This window comes from Oncorhynchus keta, unplaced genomic scaffold, assembly GCF_023373465.1.
Source record: "Oncorhynchus keta strain PuntledgeMale-10-30-2019 unplaced genomic scaffold, Oket_V2 Un_contig_796_pilon_pilon, whole genome shotgun sequence".
In the NCBI taxonomy this organism is placed as follows: Eukaryota; Metazoa; Chordata; class Actinopteri; order Salmoniformes; family Salmonidae; genus Oncorhynchus; species Oncorhynchus keta.
Genome location: NW_026289785.1, coordinates 435,026 through 459,307, shown reverse-complemented (window position 1 = coordinate 459,307; position 24,282 = coordinate 435,026). Strand labels below are relative to the sequence as shown.

Sequence of the window (24,282 nt, the reverse complement as noted above, 5' to 3'; positions counted from 1 at the left end):
TCACCACTCACTCACTCACTCACTCACTCACTCACTCACTCACACACACACACACACACACACACACACACACACACACACACACACACACACACACACACACACACACACACACACACACACACAAACAACACAAAGTTAGAAAGTTAAACTAGGCCAGAAGATCTCGTTACACAGACAAAGAGTCCTTCATCACGTTTTTGGGCGGGATATGTTTGTTTTATATTGGCTAATTTGACCAAGCAGCAGCGCATGAATTACACTGATTACTGATGTACAGGGTTGGTACATTAATTACACTGATTACTGATGTACAGGGTTGGTACATTAATCACACTGATTACTGATGTACAGGGTTGGTACATTAATCACACTGATTACTGATGTACAGGGTTGGTACATTAATCACACTGATTACTGATGTACAGGGTTGGTACATTAATTACACTGATTACTGATGTACAGGGTTGGTACAATAATTACACTGATTACTGATGTACAGGGTTGGTACATTAATCACACTGATTACTGATGTACAGGGTTGGTACATTAATCACACTGATTACTGATGTACAGGGTTGGTACATTAATTACACTGATTACAGATGTACAGGGTTGGTACAGTAACCACACTGATTACTGATGTACAGGGTTGGTACATTAATTACACTGATTACTGATGTACAGGGTTGGTACATTAATTACACTGATTACTGATGTACAGGGTTGGTACATTAATTACACTGATTACTGATATACAGGGTTGGTACATTAATTACACTGATTACTGATGTACAGGGTTGGTACATTAATTACACTGATTACTGATGTACAGGGTTGGTACATTAACCACACTGATTACTGATGTACAGGGTTGGTACATTAATTACACTGATTACTGATGTACAGGGTTGGTACATTAATTACACTGATTACTGATGTACAGGGTTGGTACATTAATTACACTGATTACTGATGTACAGGGTTGGTACATTAATTACACTGATTACTGATGTACAGGGTTGGTACATTAATTACACTGATTACTGATGTACAGGGTTGGTACATTAATTACACTGATTACTGATGTACAGGGTTGGTACATTAATCACACTGATTACTGATGTACAGGGTTGGTACATTAATCACACTGATTACTGATGTACAGGGTTGGTACATTAATTACACTGATTACTGATGTACAGGGTTGGTACATTAATTACACTGATTACTGATGTACAGGGTTGGTACATTAATTACACTGATTACTGATGTACAGGGTTGGTACATTAACCACACTGATTACTGATGTACAGGGTTGGTACATTAATTACACTGATTACTGATGTACAGGGTTGGTACATTAATCACACTGATTACTGATGTACAGGGTTGGTACATTAATTACACTGATTACTGACGTACAGGGGTGGTACATTAACCACACTGATTACTGATGTACAGGGTTGGTACATTAACCACACTGATTACAGATGTACAGGGTTGGTACATTAATCACACTGATTACTGATGTACAGGGTTGGTACATTAATTACACTGATTACTGATGTACAGGGTTGGTACATTAATCACACTGATTACTGATGTACAGGGTTGGTACATTAATTACACTGATTACTGATGTACAGGGTTGGTACATTAATCACACTGATTACTGATGTACAGGGTTGGTACATTAATTACACTGATTACTGATGTACAGGGTTGGTACATTAATTACACTGATTACTGATGTACAGGGTTGGTACATTAACCACACTGATTACTGATGTACAGGGTTGGTACATTAACCACACTGATTACAGATGTACAGGGTTGGTACATTAATTACACTGATTACTGATGTACAGGGTTGGTACATTAATCACACTGATTACTGATGTACAGGGTTGGTACATTAATTACACTGATTACTGATGTACAGGGTTGGTACATTAATCACACTGATTACTGATGTACAGGGTTGGTACATTAATTACACTGATTACTGATGTACAGGGTTGGTACATTAATCACACTGATTACTGATGTACAGGGTTGGTACATTAACCACACTGATTACTGATGTACAGGGTTGGTACATTAATCACACTGATTACTGATGTACAGGGTTGGTACATTAATCACACTGATTAGTGATGTACAGGGTTGGTACATTAATCACACTGATTAGTGATGTACAGGGTTGGTACATTAACCACACTGATTACTGATGTACAGGGTTGGTACATTAATTACACTGATTACTGATGTACAGGGTTGGTACATTAATTACACTGATTACTGATGTACAGGGTTGGTACATTAATCACACTGATTACTGATGTACAGGGTTGGTACATTAATCACACTGATTACTGATGTACAGGGTTGGTACATTAATTACACTGATTACTGATGTACAGGGTTGGTACATTAATTACACTGATTACTGATGTACAGGGTTGGTACATTAATTACACTGATTACTGATGTACAGGGTTGGTACATTAATCACACTGATTACTGATGTACAGGGTTGGTACATTAATCACACTGATTACTGATGTACAGGGTTGGTACATTAATTACACTGATTACTGATGTACAGGGTTGGTACATTAATTACACTGATTACTGATGTACAGGGTTGGTACATTAATCACACTGATTACTGATGTACAGGGTTGGTACATTAACCACACTGATTACTGATGTACAGGGTTGGTACATTAATTACACTGATTACTGATGTACAGGGTTGGTACATTAATTACACTGATTACTGATGTACAGGGTTGGTACATTAACCACACTGATTACTGATGTACAGGGTTGGTAAATTAACCACACTGATTACAGATGTACAGGGTTGGTACATTAATTACACTGATTACTGATGTACAGGGTTGGTACATTAATCACACTGATTACTGATGTACAGGGTTGGTACATTAATTACACTGATTACTGATGTACAGGGTTGGTAAATTAATCACACTGATTACTGATGTACAGGGTTGGTACATTAATTACACTGATTACTGATGTACAGGGTTGGTACATTAATCACACTGATTACTGGTGTACAGGGTTGGTACATTAATTACACTGATTACTGATGTACAGGGTTGGTACATTAATCACACTGATTACTGATGTACAGGGTTGGTACATTAATTACACTAATTACTGATGTACAGGGTTGGTACATTAACCACACTGATTACTGATGTACAGGGTTGGTACATTAACCACACTGATTACTGATGTACAGGGTTGGTACATTAATTACACTGATTACTGATGTACAGGGTTGGTACATTAATTACACTGATTACTGATGTACAGGGTTGGTACATTAACCACACTGATTACTGATGTACAGGGTTGGTAAATTAACCACACTGATTACAGATGTACAGGGTTGGTACATTAATTACACTGATTACTGATGTACAGGGTTGGTACATTAATCACACTGATTACTGATGTACAGGGTTGGTACATTAATTACACTGATTACTGATGTACAGGGTTGGTAAATTAATCACACTGATTACTGATGTACAGGGTTGGTACATTAATTACACTGATTACTGATGTACAGGGTTGGTACATTAATCACACTGATTACTGGTGTACAGGGTTGGTACATTAATTACACTGATTACTGATGTACAGGGTTGGTACATTAATCACACTGATTACTGATGTACAGGGTTGGTACATTAATTACACTAATTACTGATGTACAGGGTTGGTACATTAACCACACTGATTACTGATGTACAGGGTTGGTACATTAACCACACTGATTACTGATGTACAGGGTTGGTACATTAATTACACTGATTACTGATGTACAGGGTTGGTACATTAATCACACTGATTACTGATGTACAGGGTTGGTACATTAATTACACTGATTACTGATGTACAGGGTTGATACATTAATTACACTGATTACTGATGTACAGGGTTGGTACATTAATTACACTGATTACTGATGTACAGGGTTGGTACATTAACCACACTGATTACTGATGTACAGGGTTGGTACATTAACCACACTGATTACAGATGTACAGGGTTGGTACATTATTACACTGATTACTGATGTACAGGGTTGGTACATTAATTACACTGATTACTGATGTACAGGGTTGGTACATTAATCACACTGATTACTGATGTACAGGGTTGGTACATTAATCACACTGATTAGTGATGTACAGGGTTGGTACATTAACCACACTGATTACTGATGTACAGGGTTGGTACATTAATTACACTGATTACTGATGTACAGGGTTGGTACATTAATCACACTGATTACTGATGTACAGGGTTGGTACATTAATCACACTGATTACTGATGTACAGGGTTGGTACATTAATTACACTGATTACTGATGTACAGGGTTGGTACATTAACCACACTGATTACTGATGTACAGGGTTGGTACATTAATTACACAGATTACTGATGTACAGGGTTGGTACATTAATCACACTCATTACTGATGTACAGGGTTGGTACATTAATCACACTGATTACTGATGTACAGGGTTGGTACATTAATTACACTGATTACTGATGTACAGGGTTGGTACATTAATTACACTGATTACTGATGTACAGGGTTGGTACATTAATTACACTGATTACTGATGTACAGGGTTGGTACATTAACCACACTGATTACTGATGTACAGGGTTGGTACATTAACCACACTGATTACTGATGTACAGGGTTGGTACATTAAACACACTGATTACTGATGTACAGGGTTGGTACATTAATTACACTGATTACTGATGTACAGGGTTGGTACATTAATTACACTGATTACTGATGTACAGGGTTGGTACATTAATTACACTGATTACTGATGTACAGGGTTGGTACATTAATTACACTGATTACTGATGTACAGGGTTGGTACATTAATTACACTGATTACTGATGTACAGGGTTGGTACATTAACCACACTGATTACTGATGTACAGGGTTGGTACATTAATTACACTGAATACTGATGTACAGGGTTGGTACATTAATCACACTGATTACTGATGTACAGGGTTGGTACATTAATCACACTGATTACTGATGTACAGGGTTGGTACATTAATCACACTGATTACTGATGTACAGGGTTGGTACATTAATTACACTGATTACTGATGTACAGGGTTGGTACATTAATCACACTGATTATTGATGTACAGGGTTGGTACATTAACCACACTGATTACTGATGTACAGGGTTGGTACATTAATCACACTGATTACTGATGTACAGGGTTGGTACATTAATCACACTGATTAGTGATGTACAGGGTTGGTACATTAACCACACTGATTACTGATGTACAGGGTTGGTACATTAATTACACTGATTACTGATGTACAGGGTTGGTACATTAATTACACTGATTACTGATGTACAGGGTTGGTACATTATTTACACTGATTACTGATGTACAGGGTTGGTACATTAATCACACTGATTACTGATGTACAGGGTTGGTACATTAATCACACTGATTACTGATGTACAGGGTTGGTACATTAATTACACTGATTACTGATGTACAGGGTTGGTACATTAACCACACTGATTACTGATGTACAGGGTTGGTACATTAATTACACTGATTACTGATGTACAGGGTTGGTACATTAATTACACTGATTACTGATGTACAGGGTTGGTACATTAATCACACTGATTACTGATGTACAGGGTTGGTACATTAATTACACTGATTACTGATGTACAGGGTTGGTACATTAATTACACTGATTACTGATGTACAGGGTTGGTACATTAATTACACTGATTACTGATGTACAGGGTTGGTACATTAACCACACTGATTACTGATGTACAGGGTTGGTACATTAATTACACTGATTACTGATGTACAGGGTTGGTACATTAATTACACTGATTACTGATGTACAGGGTTGGTACATTAACCACACTGATTACTGATGTACAGGGTTGGTAAATTAACCACACTGATTACAGATGTACAGGGTTGGTACATTAATTACACTGATTACTGATGTACAGGGTTGGTACATTAATCACACTGATTACTGATGTACAGGGTTGGTACATTAATTACACTGATTACTGATGTACAGGGTTGGTACATTAATCACACTGATTACTGATGTACAGGGTTGGTACATTAATTACACTGATTACTGATGTACAGGGTTGGTACATTAATTACACTGATTACTGATGTACAGGGTTGGTACATTAACCACACTGATTACTGATGTACAGGGTCGGTACATTAATTACACTGATTACTGATGTACAGGGTTGGTACATTAACCACACTGATTACCGATGTACAGGGTTGGTACATTAACCACACTGATTACAGATGTACAGGGTTGGTACATTAACCACACTGATTACAGATGTACAGGGTTGGTACATTAATCACACTGATTACTGATGTACAGGGTTGGTACATTAATTACACTGATTACTGATGTACAGGGTTGGTACATTAATCACACTGATTACTGATGTACAGGGTTGGTACATTAATTACACTGATTACTGATGTACAGGGTTGGTACATTAATCACACTGATTACTGATGTACAGGGTTGGTACATTAATTACACTGATTACTGATGTACAGGGTTGGTACATTAACCACACTGATTACTGATGTACAGGGTTGGTACATTAACCACACTGATTACTGATGTACAGGGTTGGTACATTAATTACACTGATTACTGATGTACAGGGTTGGTACATTAATCACACTGATTACTGATGTACAGGGTTGGTACATTAATTACACTGATTACTGATGTACAGGGTTGATACATTAATTACACTGATTACTGATGTACAGGGTTGGTACATTAATTACACTGATTACTGATGTACGGGGTTGGTACATTAACCACACTGATTACTGATGTACAGGGTTGGTACATTAACCACACTGATTACAGATGTACAGGGTTGGTACATTATTACACTGATTACTGATGTACAGGGTTGGTACATTAATTACACTGATTACTGATGTACAGGGTTGGTACATTAATCACACTGATTACTGATGTACAGGGTTGGTACATTAATTACACTGATTACTGATGTACAGGGTTGGTACATTAATCACACTGATTACTGATGTACAGGGTTGGTACATTAACCACACTGATTACTGATGTACAGGGTTGGTACATTAATCACACTGATTACTGATGTACAGGGTTGGTACATTAATCACACTGATTAGTGATGTACAGGGTTGGTACATTAACCACACTGATTACTGGTGTACAGGGTTGGTACATTAATTACACTGATTACTGATGTACAGGGTTGGTACATTAACCACACTGATTACTGATGTACAGGGTTGGTACATTAATTACACTGATTACTGATGTACAGGGTTGGTACATTAATCACACTGATTACTGATGTACAGGGTTGGTACATTAATCACACTGATTACTGATGTACAGGGTTGGTACATTAATCACACTGATTACTGATGTACAGGGTTGGTACATTAATCACACTGATTACTGATGTACAGGGTTGGTACATTAATCACACTGATTACTGATGTACAGGGTTGGTACATTAACCACACTGATTACTGATGTACAGGGTTGCTTTGTGTTTCTTTGAAACTCTTTTGGATGTCAAGTTGAAGCTTTGTTTGCAATGTGGATGTTTCCCCCGAAAAATCGTTCCAAAACAAGTTAGTGTCAAGAGGGAAGGTCCGTCAGTTGGTCAACAAACAACCGTGTGAGTAAAGTCATATTTGCAGCGATCTCTTCACAGATTAGAAAGGTTTCTTCAGTCACTCTTTAATTGGGAATGATTTCATTGGGTAAGTGAAGTCATTGGGGCCGGTGTAAGGAGGGCTGGGGTTTGGCTGGAAGGAAGGAAGGTTGCTGTGTTGTTTGGCACGTCATCCTGTACTGGAAGTGATACAGTACGGTTGTGTTCTGACTGAGAGAGGGTTGTGATTGGTTATGTTCTGACTGAGAGAGGGTTGTGATTGGTTGTGTTCTGACTGAGAGAGGGTTGTGATTGGTTGTGTTCTGACTGAGAGAGGGTTGTGATTGGTTATGTTCTGACTGAGAGAGGGTTGTGATTGGTTGTGTTCTGACTGAGGGAGGGTTGTGATTGGTTATGTTCTGACTGAGAGAGGGTTGTGATTGGTTATGTTCTGACTGAGAGAGGGTTGTGATTGGTTGTGTTCTGACTGAGGGAGGGTTGTGATTGGTTATGTTCTGACTGAGAGGGCTGGGTTGTGATTGGTTATGTTCTGACTGAGAGAGGGTTGTGATTGGTTATGTTCTGACTGAGAGAGGGTTGTGATTGGTTGTGTTCTGACTGAGAGGGTTGGGTTGTTATTGGTTGTGTTCTGACTGAGAGGGTTGGGTTGTGATTGGTTGTGTTCTGACTGAGAGGGTTGGGTTGTTATTGGTTGTGTTCTGACTGAGAGAGGGTTGTGATTGGTTATGTTCTGACTGAGAGGGTTGGGTTGTTATTGGTTGTGTTCTGACTGAGAGGGTTGGGTTGTTATTGGTTGTGTTCTGACTGAGAGAGGGTTGTTATTGGTTGTGTTCTGACTGAGAGAGGGTTGTGATTGGTTATGTTCTGACTGAGAGAGGGTTGTGATTGGTTGTGTTCTGACTGAGAGAGGGTTGTGATTGGTTGTGTTCTGACTGAGAGAGGGTTGTGATTGGTTGTGTTCTGACTGAGAGGGCTGGGTTGTGATTGGTTGTGTTCTGACTGAGAGAGGGTTGTGATTGGTTGTGTTCTGACTGAGAGAGGGTTGTGATTGGTTGTGTTCTGACTGAGAGAGGGTTGTTATTGGTTATGTTCTGACTGAGAGAGGGTTGTGATTGGTTGTGTTCTGACTGAGAGGGTTGGGTTGTGATTGGTTGTGTTCTGACTGAGAGAGGGTTGTGATTGGTTGTGTTCTGACTGAGAGAGAGGGTTGTGATTGATTGTGTTCTGACTGAGAGAGAGGGTTGTGATTGGTTGTGTTCTGACTGAGAGAGGGTTGTGATTGGTTATGTTCTGACTGAGGGAGGGTTGTGATTGGTTGTGTTCTGACTGAGAGGGTTGTGTTGTGATTGGTTGTGTTCTGATTGAGAGAGGGTTGTGTTATGATTGGTTGTTTTCTGATTGAGAGAGGGTTGTGATTGGTTGTGTTCTGATTGAGAGAGGGTTGTGTTGTGATTGGTTGTGTTCTGATTGAGAGAGGGTTGTGTTGTGATTGGTTGTGTTCTGATTGAGAGAGGGTTGTGTTGTGATTGGTTGTGTTCTGATTGAGAGAGGGTTGTGATTTTGTAGTATAGCTGTATAGCTGTTTCAAACTGGTCATATATGGAGAAAGATCAAGCCAGCTGTTTGTATTGTTTGAAGAGGAATACATTTAGATTGTGTAGCGCTGTGATAATTCAATTTCTATCTTTCTGCTGTAAGAGCAATGTAGTAAAACACAAATGGCATGAAAGGAGAGTAACTAAAGAGAATGATATGACCAGAAGATAATCAAACCACCTCAGGAAAAGACTTCTGTACCCCTAACCAGTCTTTTGGTTTTGATACACAGAACACCAACACACACTCCCCCTTTCCCGGTGAGAACAGATCCCCATGTGTAGTTAGGCATAGCCTGTTGGCACGTCTGCTAATGTGCAACAACATTCCTCATGTTATTTTCATCATCAGCAGAGTGTGTTTGATTAGGCGAAGCTGCATCACTGCCATAGAAATGGAATTCCGTTTCTTTGATCACTGCCCCATGGCAACCAGTCCCATAGCAACGTTAGCACCAAACCTGTTCTGACGGGTCCATAAATGGCATTAATATTCACAGATCACCCGCATCAAATTACTGCAAAGACTACAAATGCTGAAAACGAAGGGGGAAAGTCCCGTTTAATATTTATAGTTTGACTGTAAAAGAGGTAACAGATTGCAGCTGTAACGAGCCTCAGCTTGGGGAGATGACATGAAAACCGTTAATAATCAGTTGTTCCTTCAATCAGTGGTTATCGGGAATAGCTTGTGTAAAAGGTCTCCTCTGTAAACATGTTCAATCTGCCGTCACTCGGTTGATCTGTGCCACAAATACCACAGGGTTGTGACATCACAAAAGGCTAAGGTCGGGGGGGGGGGTCATGAAGTCAGCAGACGAACAATGGATTCACCGCGGTTCCATCTGGATTCATACTACACATGTCTGAGAGAGTTGTAGGTCTTCTCCTAACGTAGGACATGTCCTCTGTCTGACAGACAGCGTTGTAGGTCTTCTCCTAACGTAGGACATGTCCTCTGTCTGACAGACAGCGTTGTAGGTCTTCTCCTAACGTAGGACATGTCCTCCGTCTGACAGACAGCGTTGTGGTCCTTCTCCTAACGTAGGACATGTCCTCTGTCTGACAGACAGCGTTGTAGGTCTTCTCCTAACGTAGGACATGTTCTCTGTCTGACAGACAGCGTTGTAGGTCTTCTCCTAACGTAGGACATGTCCTCTGTCTGACAGACAGCGTTGTAGGTCTTCTCCTAACGTAGGACATGTCCTCTGTCTGACAGACAGCGTTGTAGGTCTTCTCCTAACGTAGGACATGTCCTCTGTCTGACAGACAGCGTTGTAGTCCTTCTCCTAACGTAGGACATGTCCTCTGTCTGACAGACAGCTTTGTAGTCCTTCTCCTAACGTAGGACATGTCCTCTGTCTGACAGACAGCGTTGTAGTCCTTCTCCTAACGTAGGACATGTCCTCTGTCTGACAGACAGCGTTGTAGGTCTTCTCCTAACGTAGGACATGTCCTCTGTCTGACAGACAGCATTGTCGTCCTTCTCCTAACGTAGGACATGTCCTCTGTCGAACAGACAGCGTTGTAGGTCTTCTCCTAACGTAGGACATGTCCTCTGTCTGACAGACAGCGTTGTAGTCCTTCTCCTAACGTAGGACATGTCCTCTGTCTGACAGACAGCGTTGTAGGTCTTCTCCTAATGTAGGACATGTCCTCTGTCTGACAGACAGCGTTGTAGGTCTTCTCCTAACGTAGGACATGTCCTCCTAATGTAGGTCCTTCTCCTAACGCTGTAGTACGCTGGGTCACATGAAGCTAGTTCCTCGAACAAACGAGGGGTTGTCTGAGGACAGCTTGGGTGTCCTGGGGGGCTTTCCTCTCACAGTGTGGTGAATATTACCCATAATGCACCTGCCAACAGAATAATGACACCGCAATGCCTGTGTCGTTAAGTGTTACCCTATGCCAACATATCAATACATCCACACACAGTTATGGTGAGAATATAAGGTTTACTTCTGTTGACCCTATGGGCCCTGGTCAACAGTAATCGACTGTATAGGAAAAAAGGGGGGTGGTATTTGGGACGCACTAACGCCATGTTAGTTTATTGTGATGATCATGCAGCAACCGGTAGCTAAATAAAGGTCACGTCAAGTTCATCCACTGATGCAACATATCTTATCAGACAGGACTGCTAAGAGGAATGCTTAAAGGGACAATTCAACCTCATAGCCATCCTCTCCAGCACCACTCCATCGTCAACTTATCTTATCAGACATAACAGGACTGCTAAGAGGAATGCTTAAAGGGACAATTCAACCTCATAGCCATCCTCTCCAGCACCACTCCATCCTCAACATATCTTATCAGACATAACAGGGCTGCTAAGAGGAATGCTTAAAGGGACAATTCAACCTCATAGCCATCCTCTCCAGCACCACTCCATCCTCAACATATCTTATCAGACATAACAGGACTGCTAAGAGGAATGCTTAAAGGGACAATTCAACCTCATAGCCATCCTCTCCAGCACCACTCCATCCTCAACATATCTTATCAGACAGGACTGCTAAGAGGAATGCTTAAAGGGACAATTCAACCTCATAGCCATCCTCTCCAGCACCACTCCATCGTCAACATATTTGAAAATGGCACGTTTCTATGTTTAGTAGCACTTGTTGGCTGAAGCTTGTCGTACCAAACGAGTGTGCTAGCATACTCCCTTAAAACACCTTCACTTTAAAAATGATAAAAGAGCGGCAATAGTAATGTTTGTCCATTTTGAGACGCCGTAGCCAGTATACACTTCCTCAAAATAGTCCGAATTAATCTAAGATAACTGTTTTTTGCCAAAGTGATCTTAGTGATCTTACATCTAACTAAGATGTTTGGTGCAGTGTTTTTCAATGAAAAAATGTGCATGAAAACAAGTTGTCTTATGTTGAATGACAACAAAGGCTTTATTGAAGAATCCCTACCGTTGACCAATCACCGACCAAGGGGTGGAAACGTCAGACACCGAACTTAGGCTTGCCTCCAGAAAAAAACTGTGTGTGCACAAACAGCTGAAGAAACCCTGACCGAAGTCCAAAACTAACAAAAATGTCACTAAATGTTATAATACAGTATATGCACGAACTCTACCGAACTGTTTTGGCACCCTATTCCCTATATACTGCACTACTTTTGACCAGGGCCCTTAGGGTAGTGATCAAAAGTAGTGCACTATGTTTGGGAATAGGGTGCCATTTGGGACGTAACCTAAGTCAAGTCAAGTAAGTCATCTGTGTGTTGCCAAGCCAAGGCTTTAACCGTAACGATCAGGTACGTTAGACAGACAACCCCACAGGGAGAATAACCACACAGGTCTGGTAGCTAATAGCTAGCTAAAACAGATCTGTGACAAGGACAACACAGTTAGCCCTCCATGAGCTTTGGATCAGAGGTTAGAATTATAACTGAAACCAGGAGTTTACGGTGGAAAGACAGCAGTGTACTAGGCTGCGTCCCAAATGGAGCCCTAGGGGCCCTGGACAAAAGTAGTGCACTGAATAGGTGCCATACACGCCAGTATTATCCATAGCAGTTTGATCAGACCTACACTCCAGTATTATCCAGAGCAGTTTGGAGGACCTACACTACAGTATTATCCAGAGCAGTTTGAAGTACCTACACTCCAGTATTATCCAGAGCAGTTTGGAGGACCTACACTCCAGTATTATCCATAGCAGTTTGATCAGACCTACACTCCAGTATTATCCAGAGCAGTTTGGAGGACCTACACTCCAGTATTATCCAGAGCAGTTTGGAGGACCTACACTCCAGTATTATCCAGAGCAGTTTGGAGGACCTACACTCCAGTATTATCCAGAGCAGTTTGGAGGACCTACACTCCAGTATTATCCAGAGCAGTTTGGAGGACCTACACTCCAGTATTATCCAGAGCAGTTTGGAGGACCTACACTCCAGTATTATCCAGAGCAGTTTGGAGGACCTACACTCCAGTATTATCCAGAGCAGTTTGGAGGACCTACACTACAGTATTATCCAGAACAGTTTGGAGGACCTACACTCCAGTATTATCCAGAGCAGTTTGGAGGACCTACACTCCAGTATTATCCAGAGCAGTTTGGAGGACCTATACTCCAGTATTATCCAGAGCAGTTTGGAGGACCTACACTCCAGTATTATCCAGAGCAGTTTGGAGGACCTACACTCCAGTATTATCCAGAGCAGTTTGGAGGACCTACACTCCAGTATTATCCATAGCAGTTTGATCAGACCTACACTCCAGTATTATCCAGAGCAGTTTGGAGGACCTACACTCCAGTATTATCCAGAGCAGTTTGGAGGACCTACACTCCAGTATTATCCAGAGCAGTTTGGAGGACCTACACTCCAGTATTATCCAGAGCAGTTTGGAGGACCTACACTCCAGTATTATCCAGAACAGTTTGGAGGACCTACACTCCAGTATTGCTGTATAACTATTCACGATGTAGTATATATAGCACAGTTGGTGCTGTTTACTTAGTAAATGTTAATGAAGGAACTTAATACACGTCTTGGGATAGTAGCTAATGCGGATACTGTCACTTTTAAAGTTCCTCACTGAGAATACTGTGTGTTTTGACGCGATGCTATGCAACATGATCTGACTCCAACCTATTAGCCTACAGGTCTCTCCACTTTGTCTGAGTTGGACTGAGTGCAGAAACATATGTAAATGGGTTTCACGCTGAGCTCTAGCACTCTGTTAACAGCATTAGCCTTACAGCCGTAGGGCTACAGTACATACACAAGGCCTCCACACCATCCTTTTAAAGAAGGAGAGCACAAAAGGGTCTTTGTGTACCCCCACCGCCCCCCCCCTCCAACCCCTCCTCCCCCCAGGACTTACCTGAACATAGTCCACACTCCTCCCCAGGGCTTTGAAGGCTGTGTACATTACTTCCCTCTTGCCTCCCCACTTCTGCATGATGCAGACACATTTATTATTGAGCACAAGGCGCGAGATGGCCTGCAGGCTCTCAGCGTACATCTCGTCCGTCTCCTCAGATCCTCGGTGGTGGTAGTTATTTTTCCAGACATACGTGGTGGCTTTATCCCACCCCATGATCTCCCGGAAGATCTCCATCATGTACTTGTCGTCCTCGTTATTCCCGTCGATCACCATGATGACCTTGATGCCCGGGTAGGTCAACCTCTTGACCGATACCAAACACTTCCTCAGGTAGGCCGGGTCCTCCTGATAGGCTGCAATGCACAGGGCCAGTGATTTGGTGAGTTTGATGGGCGTCTCCATGGATCTCCTCATGTTCCGGTGTTCTAGGACAGCAAACAGGCTCTGGATGATAAGGTGGATGACCAGGATGGCCCCGTACAGCCCGAAGGACAAGTGGTTTCGTGCCGTGGTGAAAAACTGGTAGCCCATTATGTAGGCGGTAGAGATCCCCACGAGGAGCGAGACTCCAAACATTGTCGTCCCGAAAATTCTTAGGTAGGTGAGAGCTTTGTCACATTTCATCTGGAGAAGCAAACAAGAACAGAATCATTGTCAATGTCAAATGAGATGACAGTAGAGACATACAGTGGGATCAATAATGAGATGACAGTAGAGACATACAGTGGGATCAATAATGAGATGACAGTAGAGACATACAGTGGGATCAATAATGAGATGACAGTAGAGACATACAGTGGGATCAATAATGAGATGACAGTAGAGACATACAGTGGGATCAATAATGAGATGACAGTAGAGACATACAGTGGGATCAATAATGAGATGACAGTAGAGACATACAGTGGGATCAATAATGAGATGACAGTAGAGACATACAGTGGGATCAATAATGAGATGTCAGTAGTGACACTGGGAGGACATTGATATGGTAATTACTAAATGAACACAGCTTCAGATATTAATTGGTCAACTTGTTAGAGATATACAGAAGACATAATGATGATAATGATGATATATGTTCCTAGTAATCACCATAATGATGATAATGATGATAAATGTACCTAATAATCATCATTACGATGCGTCACTGTAAAATCTCTTCCCTAACTCTACACTGTCACCATAGCAACAGACTCCATGTTTCACAACAACAACAAAAACGGGTTCAGACAGACTGTAAACAGACTCCTCCCATCTCTCTCTCCCTACATGCCCCTCCCCAAAATCCCCCTCTAAATGTCAGATGGTTCTCTATGGCCGATTGTTCCAAGTCTCTTTATTAATGCTGCATCCCATCTGCTGGGCAGACGTACGAGTCGAGCGAGAGAGCGAGCACCACCCTCTGACATCATCTGTTTATATCTCCGTGGGAAGACAAGAGCAGGGAAATGTAAAACGCTGCCTCTCCACTAAAGACCCTTCTGTCACATTGAACAATATGGTGGTACATTTTATCAGTTGAGGCTGTAGGAGGGTGGCACCTTTTGTTTAAGGCTTAGACATGTGATAGTTTAAGTGACACTTCAAGGTGTCTAATGCTGTTGAAAAGCAATGAAACACTATCACGGCTTGTTTTATTTGAATGCCAGTTTTTTGGGTCTCCACTAAAGACCCTTCTGTCACAGCGAAGCAGGTAGTAGTGCATCTTGTTACTTTGTTTTAATTAAAGATCTTGGATCTATCATAAGTGACACTTTGATGTGTCCAATGCTGCCTGCATGGGCCTGTCCAGTAACACTAAAGACCCATCTGTCACAATGGAGAACAAAGTGGTACTTCTTGGTCAAGTAAAGGCTGAGGTCGTCTTAGTAGGCTATAGTAAAGGCTGAGGTCGTCTTGGTAAACTATATTAAAGGCTGAGGTCGTCTTGGTAAACTATATTAAAGGCTGAGGTCGTCTTGGTAAACTATAGTAAAGGCTGAGGTCGTCTTGGTAAACTATATTAAAGGCTGAGGTCGTCTTGGTAAACTATATTAAAGGCTGAGGTCGTCTTGGTAGGCTATATTAAAGGCTGAGGTCGTCTTGGTAGACTATATTAAAGGCTGAGGTCGTCTTGGTAAACTATATTAAAGGCTGAGGTCGTCTTGGTAAACTATAGTAAAGGCTGAGGTCGTCTTGGTAAACTATATTAAAGGCTGAGGTCGTCTTGGTAAACTATATTAAAGGCTGAGGTCGTCTTGGTAGGCTATAGTAAAGGCTGAGGTCGTCTTGGTAGGCTATATTAAAGGCTGAGGTCGTCTTGGTAGGCTATATTAAAGGCTGAGGTCGTCTTGGTAGGCTATATTAAAGGCTGAGGTCGTCTTAGTAGGCTATATTAAAGGCTGAGGTCGTCTTGGTAAACTATATTAAAGGCTGAGGTCGTCTTGGTAGGCTATAGTAAAGGCTGAGGTCGTCTTAGTAGGCTATAGTAAAGGCTGAGGTCGTCTTAGTAGGCTATATTAAAGGCTGAGGTCGTCTTGGTAGGCTATATTAAAGGCTGAGGTCGTCTTAGTAGGCTATATTAAAGGCTGAGGTCGTCTTGGTAGGCTATAGTAAAGGCTGAGGTCGTCTTGGTAAACTATATTAAAGGCTGAGGTCGTCTTGGTAAACTATATTAAAGGCTGAGGTCGTCTTGGTAAACTATATTAAAGGCTGAGGTCGTCTTAGTAGGCTATATTAAAGGCTGAGGTCGTCTTGGTAGGCTATAGTAAAGGCTGAGGTCGTCTTGGTAAACTATATTAAAGGCTGAGGTCGTCTTGGTAGGCTATAGTAAAGGCTGAGGTCGTCTTGGTAGGCTATAGTAAAGGCTGAGGTCGTCTTAGTAGGCTATAGTAAAGGCTGAGGTCGTCTTGGTAAACTATATTAAAGGCTGAGGTCGTCTTAGTAGGCTATATTAAAGGCTGAGGTCGTCTTGGTAGGCTATAGTAAAGGCTGAGGTCGTCTTGGTAAACTATAGTAAAGGCTGAGGTCGTCTTGGTAAACTATATTAAAGGCTGAGGTCGTCTTGGTAGGCTATATTAAAGGCTGAGGTCGTCTTGGTAGGCTATAGTAAAGGCTGAGGTCGTCTTGGTAGGCTATATTAAAGACTGAGGTCGTCTTGGTAAACTATATTAAAGGCTGAGGTCGTCTTGGTAGACTACAGTAAAGGCTGAGGTCGTCTTAGTAGGCTATATTAAAGGCTGAGGTCGTCTTGGTAGGCTATAGTAAAGGCTGAGGTCGTCTTGGTAAACTATATTAAAGGCTGAGGTCGTCTTGGTAAACTATATTAAAGGCTGAGGTCGTCTTGGTAAACTATATTAAAGGCTGAGGTCGTCTTGGTAAACTATATTAAAGGCTGAGGTCGTCTTGGTAGACTATATTAAAGGCTGAGGTCGTCTTGGTAGACTACAGTAAAGACTGAGGTTGTCTTGGTAGGCTATATTAAAGGCTGAGGTCGTCTTGGTAGGCTATATTAAAGGCTGAGGTCGTCTTGGTAGGCTATAGTAAAGGCTGAGGTCGTCTTGGTAGGCTATAGTAAAGGCTGGAGGGCGTCTTGGTAGACTACATTAAAGGCTGAGGGCGTCTTGGTAGACTACAGTAAAGACTGAGGGCGTCTTGGTAGACTACATTAAAGGCTGAGGGCGTCTTGGTAGACTATATTAAAGGCTGAGTGCGTCTTAGTAGACTACACTAAAGGCTGAGGGCGTCTTGGTAGACTATATTAAAGGCTGAGGGCGTCTTGGTAGACTATATTAAAGGCTGAGGGCGTCTTGGTAGACTACATTAAAGGCTGAGGGCGTCTTGGTAGACTATATTAAAGGCTGAGTGCGTCTTAGTAGACTACACTAAAGGCTGAGGGCGTCTTGGTAGACTATATTAAAGGCTGAGGGCGTCTTGGTAGACTATATTAAAGGCTGAGGTCGTCTTGGTAGACTACATTAAAGGCTGAGGGCGTCTTGGTAGACTATATTAAAGGCTGAGGGCGTCTTGGTAGACTACATTAAAGGCTGAGGGCGTCTTGGTAGACTATATTAAAGACTGAGGGCGTCTTGGTAGACTATATTAAAGGCTGAGGTCGTCGTCTTGGTAGACTATATTAAAGGCTGAGTGCGTACTTGGTAGACTTGGTAGACTATATTAAAGGCTGAGTCGTCGTCTTGGTAGACTATATTAAAGGCTGAGGGCGTCTTGGTAGGCTATATTAAAGGCTGAGGGCGTCTTGGTAGACTATATTAAAGGCTGAGTGCGTCTTGGTAGACTATATTAAAGGCTGAGGGCGTCTTGGTAGACTATATTAAAGGCTGAGTGCGTCTTGGTAGACTATATTAAAGGCTGAGTGCGTCTTGGTAGACTATATTAAAGGCTGAGGGCGTCTTGGTAGACTATATTAAAGGCTGAGGGCGTCTTGGTAGACTATATTAAAGGCTGAGTGCGTCTTGGTAGACTATATTAAAGGCTGAGTGCGTCTTGGTAGACTATATTAAAGGCTGAGGGCGTCTTGGTAGACTATATTAAAGGCTGAGGGCGTCTTGGTAGACTATATTAAAGGCTGAGGTCGTCTTGGTAGACTATATTAAAGGCTGAGGGCGTCTTGGTAGACTACAGTAAAGACTGAGTGCGTCTTGGTAAACTATATTAAAGGCTGAGGCGTAGACTATATTAAAGGCTGAGTGCGTCTTGGTAGACTATATTAAAGGCTGAGGCTGAGGTCGTCTTGGTAGACTATATTAAAGGCTGAGGGCGTCTTGGTAGACTATATTAAAGGCTGAGGTCGTCTTGGTAGACTATATTAAAGGCTGAGGGCGTCTTGGTAGACTACAGTAAAGACTGAGGGCGTCTTGGTAGACTATATTAAAGGCTGAGTGCGTCTTGGTAGACTATATTAAAGGCTGAGTGCGTCTTGGTAGACTATATTAAAGGCTGAGGGCGTCTTGGTAGACTATATTAAAGGCTGAGGGCGTCTTGGTAGACTATATTAAAGGCTGAGGTCGTCTTGGTAGACTATATTAAAGGCTGAGGGCGTCTTGGTAGACTACAGTAAAGACTGAGGGCGTCTTGGTAGACTATATTAAAGGCTGAGTGCGTCTTGGTAGACTATATTAAAGGCTGAGGGCGTCTTGGTAGACTACAGTAAAGACTGAGGGCGTCTTGGTAGACTATATTAAAGGCTGAGGGCGTCTTGGTAGACTATATTAAAGGCTGAGGGCGTCTTGGTAGACTATATTAAAGGCTGAGGGCGTCTTGGTAGACTACAGTAAAGACTGAGGGCGTCTTGGTAGACTATATTAAAGGCTGAGGGCGTCTTGGTAGACTATATTAAAGGCTGAGGGCGTCTTGGTAGACTATATTAAAGGCTGAGGGCGTCTTGGTAGACTATATTAAAGGCTGAGGGCGTCTTGGTAGACTATATTAAAGGCTGAGGTCGTCTTGGTAGACTATATTAAAGGCTGAGGGCGTCTTGGTAGACTACAGTAAAGGCTGAGGGCGTCTTGGTAGACTACATTAAAGGCTGAGTGCGTCTTGGTAGACTACAGTAAAGGCTGAGGGCGTCTTGGTAGACTACAGTAAAGGCTGAGGGCGTCTTGGTAGACCACATTAAAGGCTGAGTGCGTCTTAGTAGACTATATTAAAGGCTGAGGGCGTCTTGGTAGACTATATTAAAGACTGAGGTCGTCTTGGTAGACTATATTAAAGGCTGAGTGCGTCTTAGTAGACTATATTAAAGGCTGAGTGCGTCTTAGTAGACTATATTAAAGGCTGAGGTCGTCTTGGTAGACTATATTAAAGGCTGAGTGCGTCTTAGTAGACTATATTAAAGGCTGAGGGCGTCTTGGTAGACTATATTAAAGGCTGAGTGCGTCTTAGTAGACTATATTAAAGGCTGAGTGCGTCTTAGTAGACTATATTAAAGGCTGAGGTCGTCTTGGTAGACTATATTAAAGGCTGAGTGCGTCTTAGTAGACTATATTAAAGGCTGAGGGCGTCTTGGTAGACTATATTAAAGACTGAGGTCGTCTTAGTAGACTATATTAAAGGCTGAGGGCGTCTTGGTAGACTACAGTAAAGACTGAGGTCGTCTTAGTAGACTATATTAAAGGCTGAGGGCGTCTTGGTAGACTACAGTAAAGACTGAGGTCGTCTTGGTAGACTATATTAAAGGCTGAGGGCGTCTTGGTAGACTACAGTAAAGACTGAGGTCGTCTTAGTAGACTATATTAAAGGCTGAGGGCGTCTTAGTAGACTACATTAAAGGCTGAGGGCGTCTTGGTAGACTATATTAAAGGCTGAGGGCGTCTTGGTAGACTATATTAAAGGCTGAGTGCGTCTTAGTAGACTATATTAAAGGTTGAGGTCGTCTTGGTAGACTATATTAAAGGCTGAGGGCGTCTTGGTAGACTATATTAAAGACTGAGTACGTCTTAGTAGACTATATTAAAGGTTGAGGTCGTCTTGGTAGACTATATTAAAGGCTGAGTGCGTCTTAGTAGACTATATTAAAGGTTGAGGTCGTCTTGGTAGACTATATTAAAGACTGAGTGCGTCTTAGTAGACTATATTAAAGGCTGAGTGCGTCTTGGTAGACTATATTAAAGACTGAGTGCGTCTTAGTAGACTATATTAAAGGTTGAGGTCGTCTTGGTAGACTATATTAAAGGCTGAGTGCGTCTTAGTAGACTATATTAAAGGTTGAGGTCGTCTTGGTAGACTATATTAAAGGCTGAGGGCGTCTTAGTAGACTATATTAAAGGCTGAGGGCGTCTTAGTAGACTATATTAAAGGCTGAGGTCGTCTTAGTAGACTATATTAAAGGCTGAGGTCGTCTTAGTAGACTATATTAAAGGCTGAGGGCGTCTTAGTAGACTATATTAAAGGCTGAGTGCGTCTTAGTAGACTATATTAAAGGCTGAGGGCGTCTTAGTAGACTATATTAAAGGTTGAGTGCGTCTTAGTAGACTATATTAAAGGCTGAGGGCGTCTTAGTAGACTATATTAAAGGCTGAGTGCGTCTTAGTAGACTATATTAAAGGCTGAGGGCGTCTTAGTAGACTATATTAAAGGCTGAGTGCGTCTTAGTAGACTATATTAAAGGCTGAGTGCGTCTTAGTAGACTATATTAAAGGCTGAGGGCGTCTTAGTAGACTATATTAAAGGCTGAGTGCGTCTTAGTAGACTATATTAAAGGCTGAGGGCGTCTTAGTAGACTATATTAAAGGCTGAGGGCGTCTTAGTAGACTATATTAAAGGCTGAGGGCGTCTTGGTAGACTATATTAAAGGCTGAGGGCGTCTTAGTAGACTACATTAAAGGCTGAGTGCGTCTTAGTAGACTATATTAAAGGCTGAGGGCGTCTTAGTAGACTACACTAAAGGCTGAGGGCGTCTTAGTAGGCTATATTAAAGGCTGAGGGCGTCTTGGTAGACTATATTAAAGGCTGAGGGCGTCTTGGTAGACTACATTAAAGGCTGAGGTCGTCTTAGTAGACTATATTAAAGGCTGAGGGCGTCTTGGTAGACTATATTAAAGGCTGAGGGCGTCTTGGTAGACTACACTAAAGGCTTATATGTAGTCTAAGTTGCTGTCCAAGTCTGTCTAAAAGCAAAGAACCCCTGACATGTCTTGTTTGACTTGTGCTTGTAATTAGAGTTTTTAAATCAGCCGCCTCCTTGACTTGGATTAGGGACTGGAACGGGAACAGTGACATATAGAATACTGCATGCATGGGTCTCTCTCCACGTGACCTAAAGCAGTAGGTGTAAAAGAAACGCCTGAACTAGATCCTCTACATAATGGTCTGGAACTAAATCCCCCTACATACTGGTCTAAAACTAGATCCTCTACATACTGGTCTGAAACTAGATCCTCTACATAATAGTCTGGAACTAGATCCCCCTACATACTGGTCTGAAACTAGATCTTCTACATACTGGTCTGAAACTAGATCCCCCTACATACTGGTCTGAAACTAGATCCCCTACATACTGGTCTGAAACTAGATCCTCTACATACTGGTCTGAAACTAGATCCCCTACATACTGGTCTGAAACTAGATCCCCCTACATACTGGTCTGAAACTAGATCCTCTACATACTGGTCTGAAACTAGATCCCCTACATACTGGTCTGGAACTAGATCCTCTACATACTGGTCTGAAACTAGATCCCACTACATACTGGTCTGAAACTAGATCCCCCTACATACTGGTCTGAAACTAGATCCCCTACATACTGGTCTGAAACTAGATCCCCTACATACTGGTCTGAAACTAGATCCTCTACATACTGGTCTGAAACTAGATTCCCTACATCCTGGTCTGAAACCAGATCCCCCTACATACTGGTCTGAAACTAGATCCCCTACATACTGGTATGAAACTAGATCCTCTACATACTGGTCTGAAACTAGATCCCCTACATACTGGTCTGAAACTAGATCACCTACATACTGGTCTGAAACTAGATCCTCTACATACTGGTCTGAAACTAGATCCCTACATACTGGTCTGAAACTAGATCCCCTACATACTGGTCTGAAACTAGATCCTCTACATACTGGTCTGAAACTAGATCCCCTACATACTGGTCTGAAACTAGATCCCCTACATACTGGTCTGAAACTAGATCCCCTACATACTGATCTGGGGAGGTTCTCTTCTGTACTGTTCAACCAATCCGGTAAATGTTAAGATGGAGTGTCTCCTTGTTAACATCCAAAAGTGGTTGACACACGAAGTCACAGGCTCTCTTTCCATTTCCCCTGAAAACTGTAACATCCGGTTGTTGGGGACTCAGCAGAGGCTCCTCTCCATGAAAGACCTCTCTATCTGTCACAGTGAAGAAGAAGCTGGTACATCGTGGTTAAAGTCTTGGATATGTGATTGCATAAGTGACACCTTGAAGTGTTTCGGTGCTGTTGTGAAGCAAAGAAACCTTGAAACGCCTTGTGTCTAGACTGTAGTTTGGTTTCTTTTTGTTAAATCAGCCACCTCCTTGGCATCGAATAAGGCCTGGATCACTTGATACAGGATGAAAAGTGGATGTAATCAGTGTGTGAGGCGAGCTGAGTGCTGAACTGGCATGTTTCTGGACTTTAAGCGTCATTCACAAGACCTCTGACTCCATTCCCCTCCATATGATCCAAGTCCCCACCCCTTGGCCAACTGGTTAACCTAACACATTGGTGTTACCGTCTGTAGTGTTAAACCAGTACAAAGAGTGTCCCAACCCTAAAATCTTTATTTTCAAGTCTCACTGTTGTAGGCTACACTTTGTGTGAACTGTGAACCTAAACCCCCTCATTCAGATGGTGCTAAAACAGCCTAGATAACTAAACCCTGCGGGCCAGATGCAGAAGGATTAACCACTAATGTGTGTGTGAAGTGACGTTTTGCCTCCCCCCCTCCCCCCTCCCTCCTCCTCCCCTTAACCCCCTTGTACTTCCAGACACTATGTACGTAGATCTAAACCCTGGTTTGATGTTGATAATGATGTGTTTTTCTGAATGCCAAACACCAGATATTGTTGTTGATGGGGGCCGGGGTGCTCATTTTGGAAGTGGGCTGCTCATTTGACGGCTACTTGGAGCAGGCCTTTGCCGAGAAGCTGCTTAAGCACCAGTCCCTCGTGGCACGCTTGGACAGCCTCGGGTGGAGCCTCCAGATTGTGGGCCTGACGAAAACTAGGACAAAGAAATTGGCTAGGTACTGCTCTGTTTCAGCTGGCGTGGACTGTTTGGGGAAGGAGGTGCTTTCTGTACCCTTGAGTGCCATGTATAGAGTGCCATGTATAGAGTGCCATGTATAGAGTGCCATGTATAGAGTGCCATGTATAGAGTGCCATGTATAGAGTGCCATGTATAGAGTGCCATGTATAGAGTGCCATGTATAGAGTGCCATGTATAGAGTGCCATGTATAGAGTGCCATGTATAGAGTGCCATGTATAGAGTGCCATGTATAGAGTGCCATGTATAGAGTGCCATGTATAGAGTGCCATGTATAGAGTGCC

At 42.2% G+C, this 24,282-nt stretch overlaps 1 protein-coding gene and 1 long non-coding RNA gene across 2 annotated transcripts in view; both read right to left on the bottom strand.

Annotated features, from left to right (window-relative positions):
• has2 (hyaluronan synthase 2) overlaps nt 1–24,282 on the bottom strand; it is a 37,446-nt gene that overhangs the window by 4,147 nt on the left and 9,017 nt on the right. Inside the window, exon 2 of the mRNA XM_052512065.1 lies at nt 14,258–14,884. Coding sequence (XP_052368025.1) covers nt 14,258–14,884 — 627 coding nt within the window. The remainder of the gene's footprint in view (nt 1–14,257; nt 14,885–24,282) is intronic.
• LOC127926618 (uncharacterized) lies at nt 12,584–14,050 on the bottom strand. Its single transcript, XR_008124559.1, has 4 exons — nt 13,641–14,050; nt 13,424–13,603; nt 13,100–13,387; nt 12,584–13,062 (listed from the first exon to the last, which is right to left on the bottom strand). It is a non-coding gene; the product is annotated as an uncharacterized LOC127926618 (long non-coding RNA).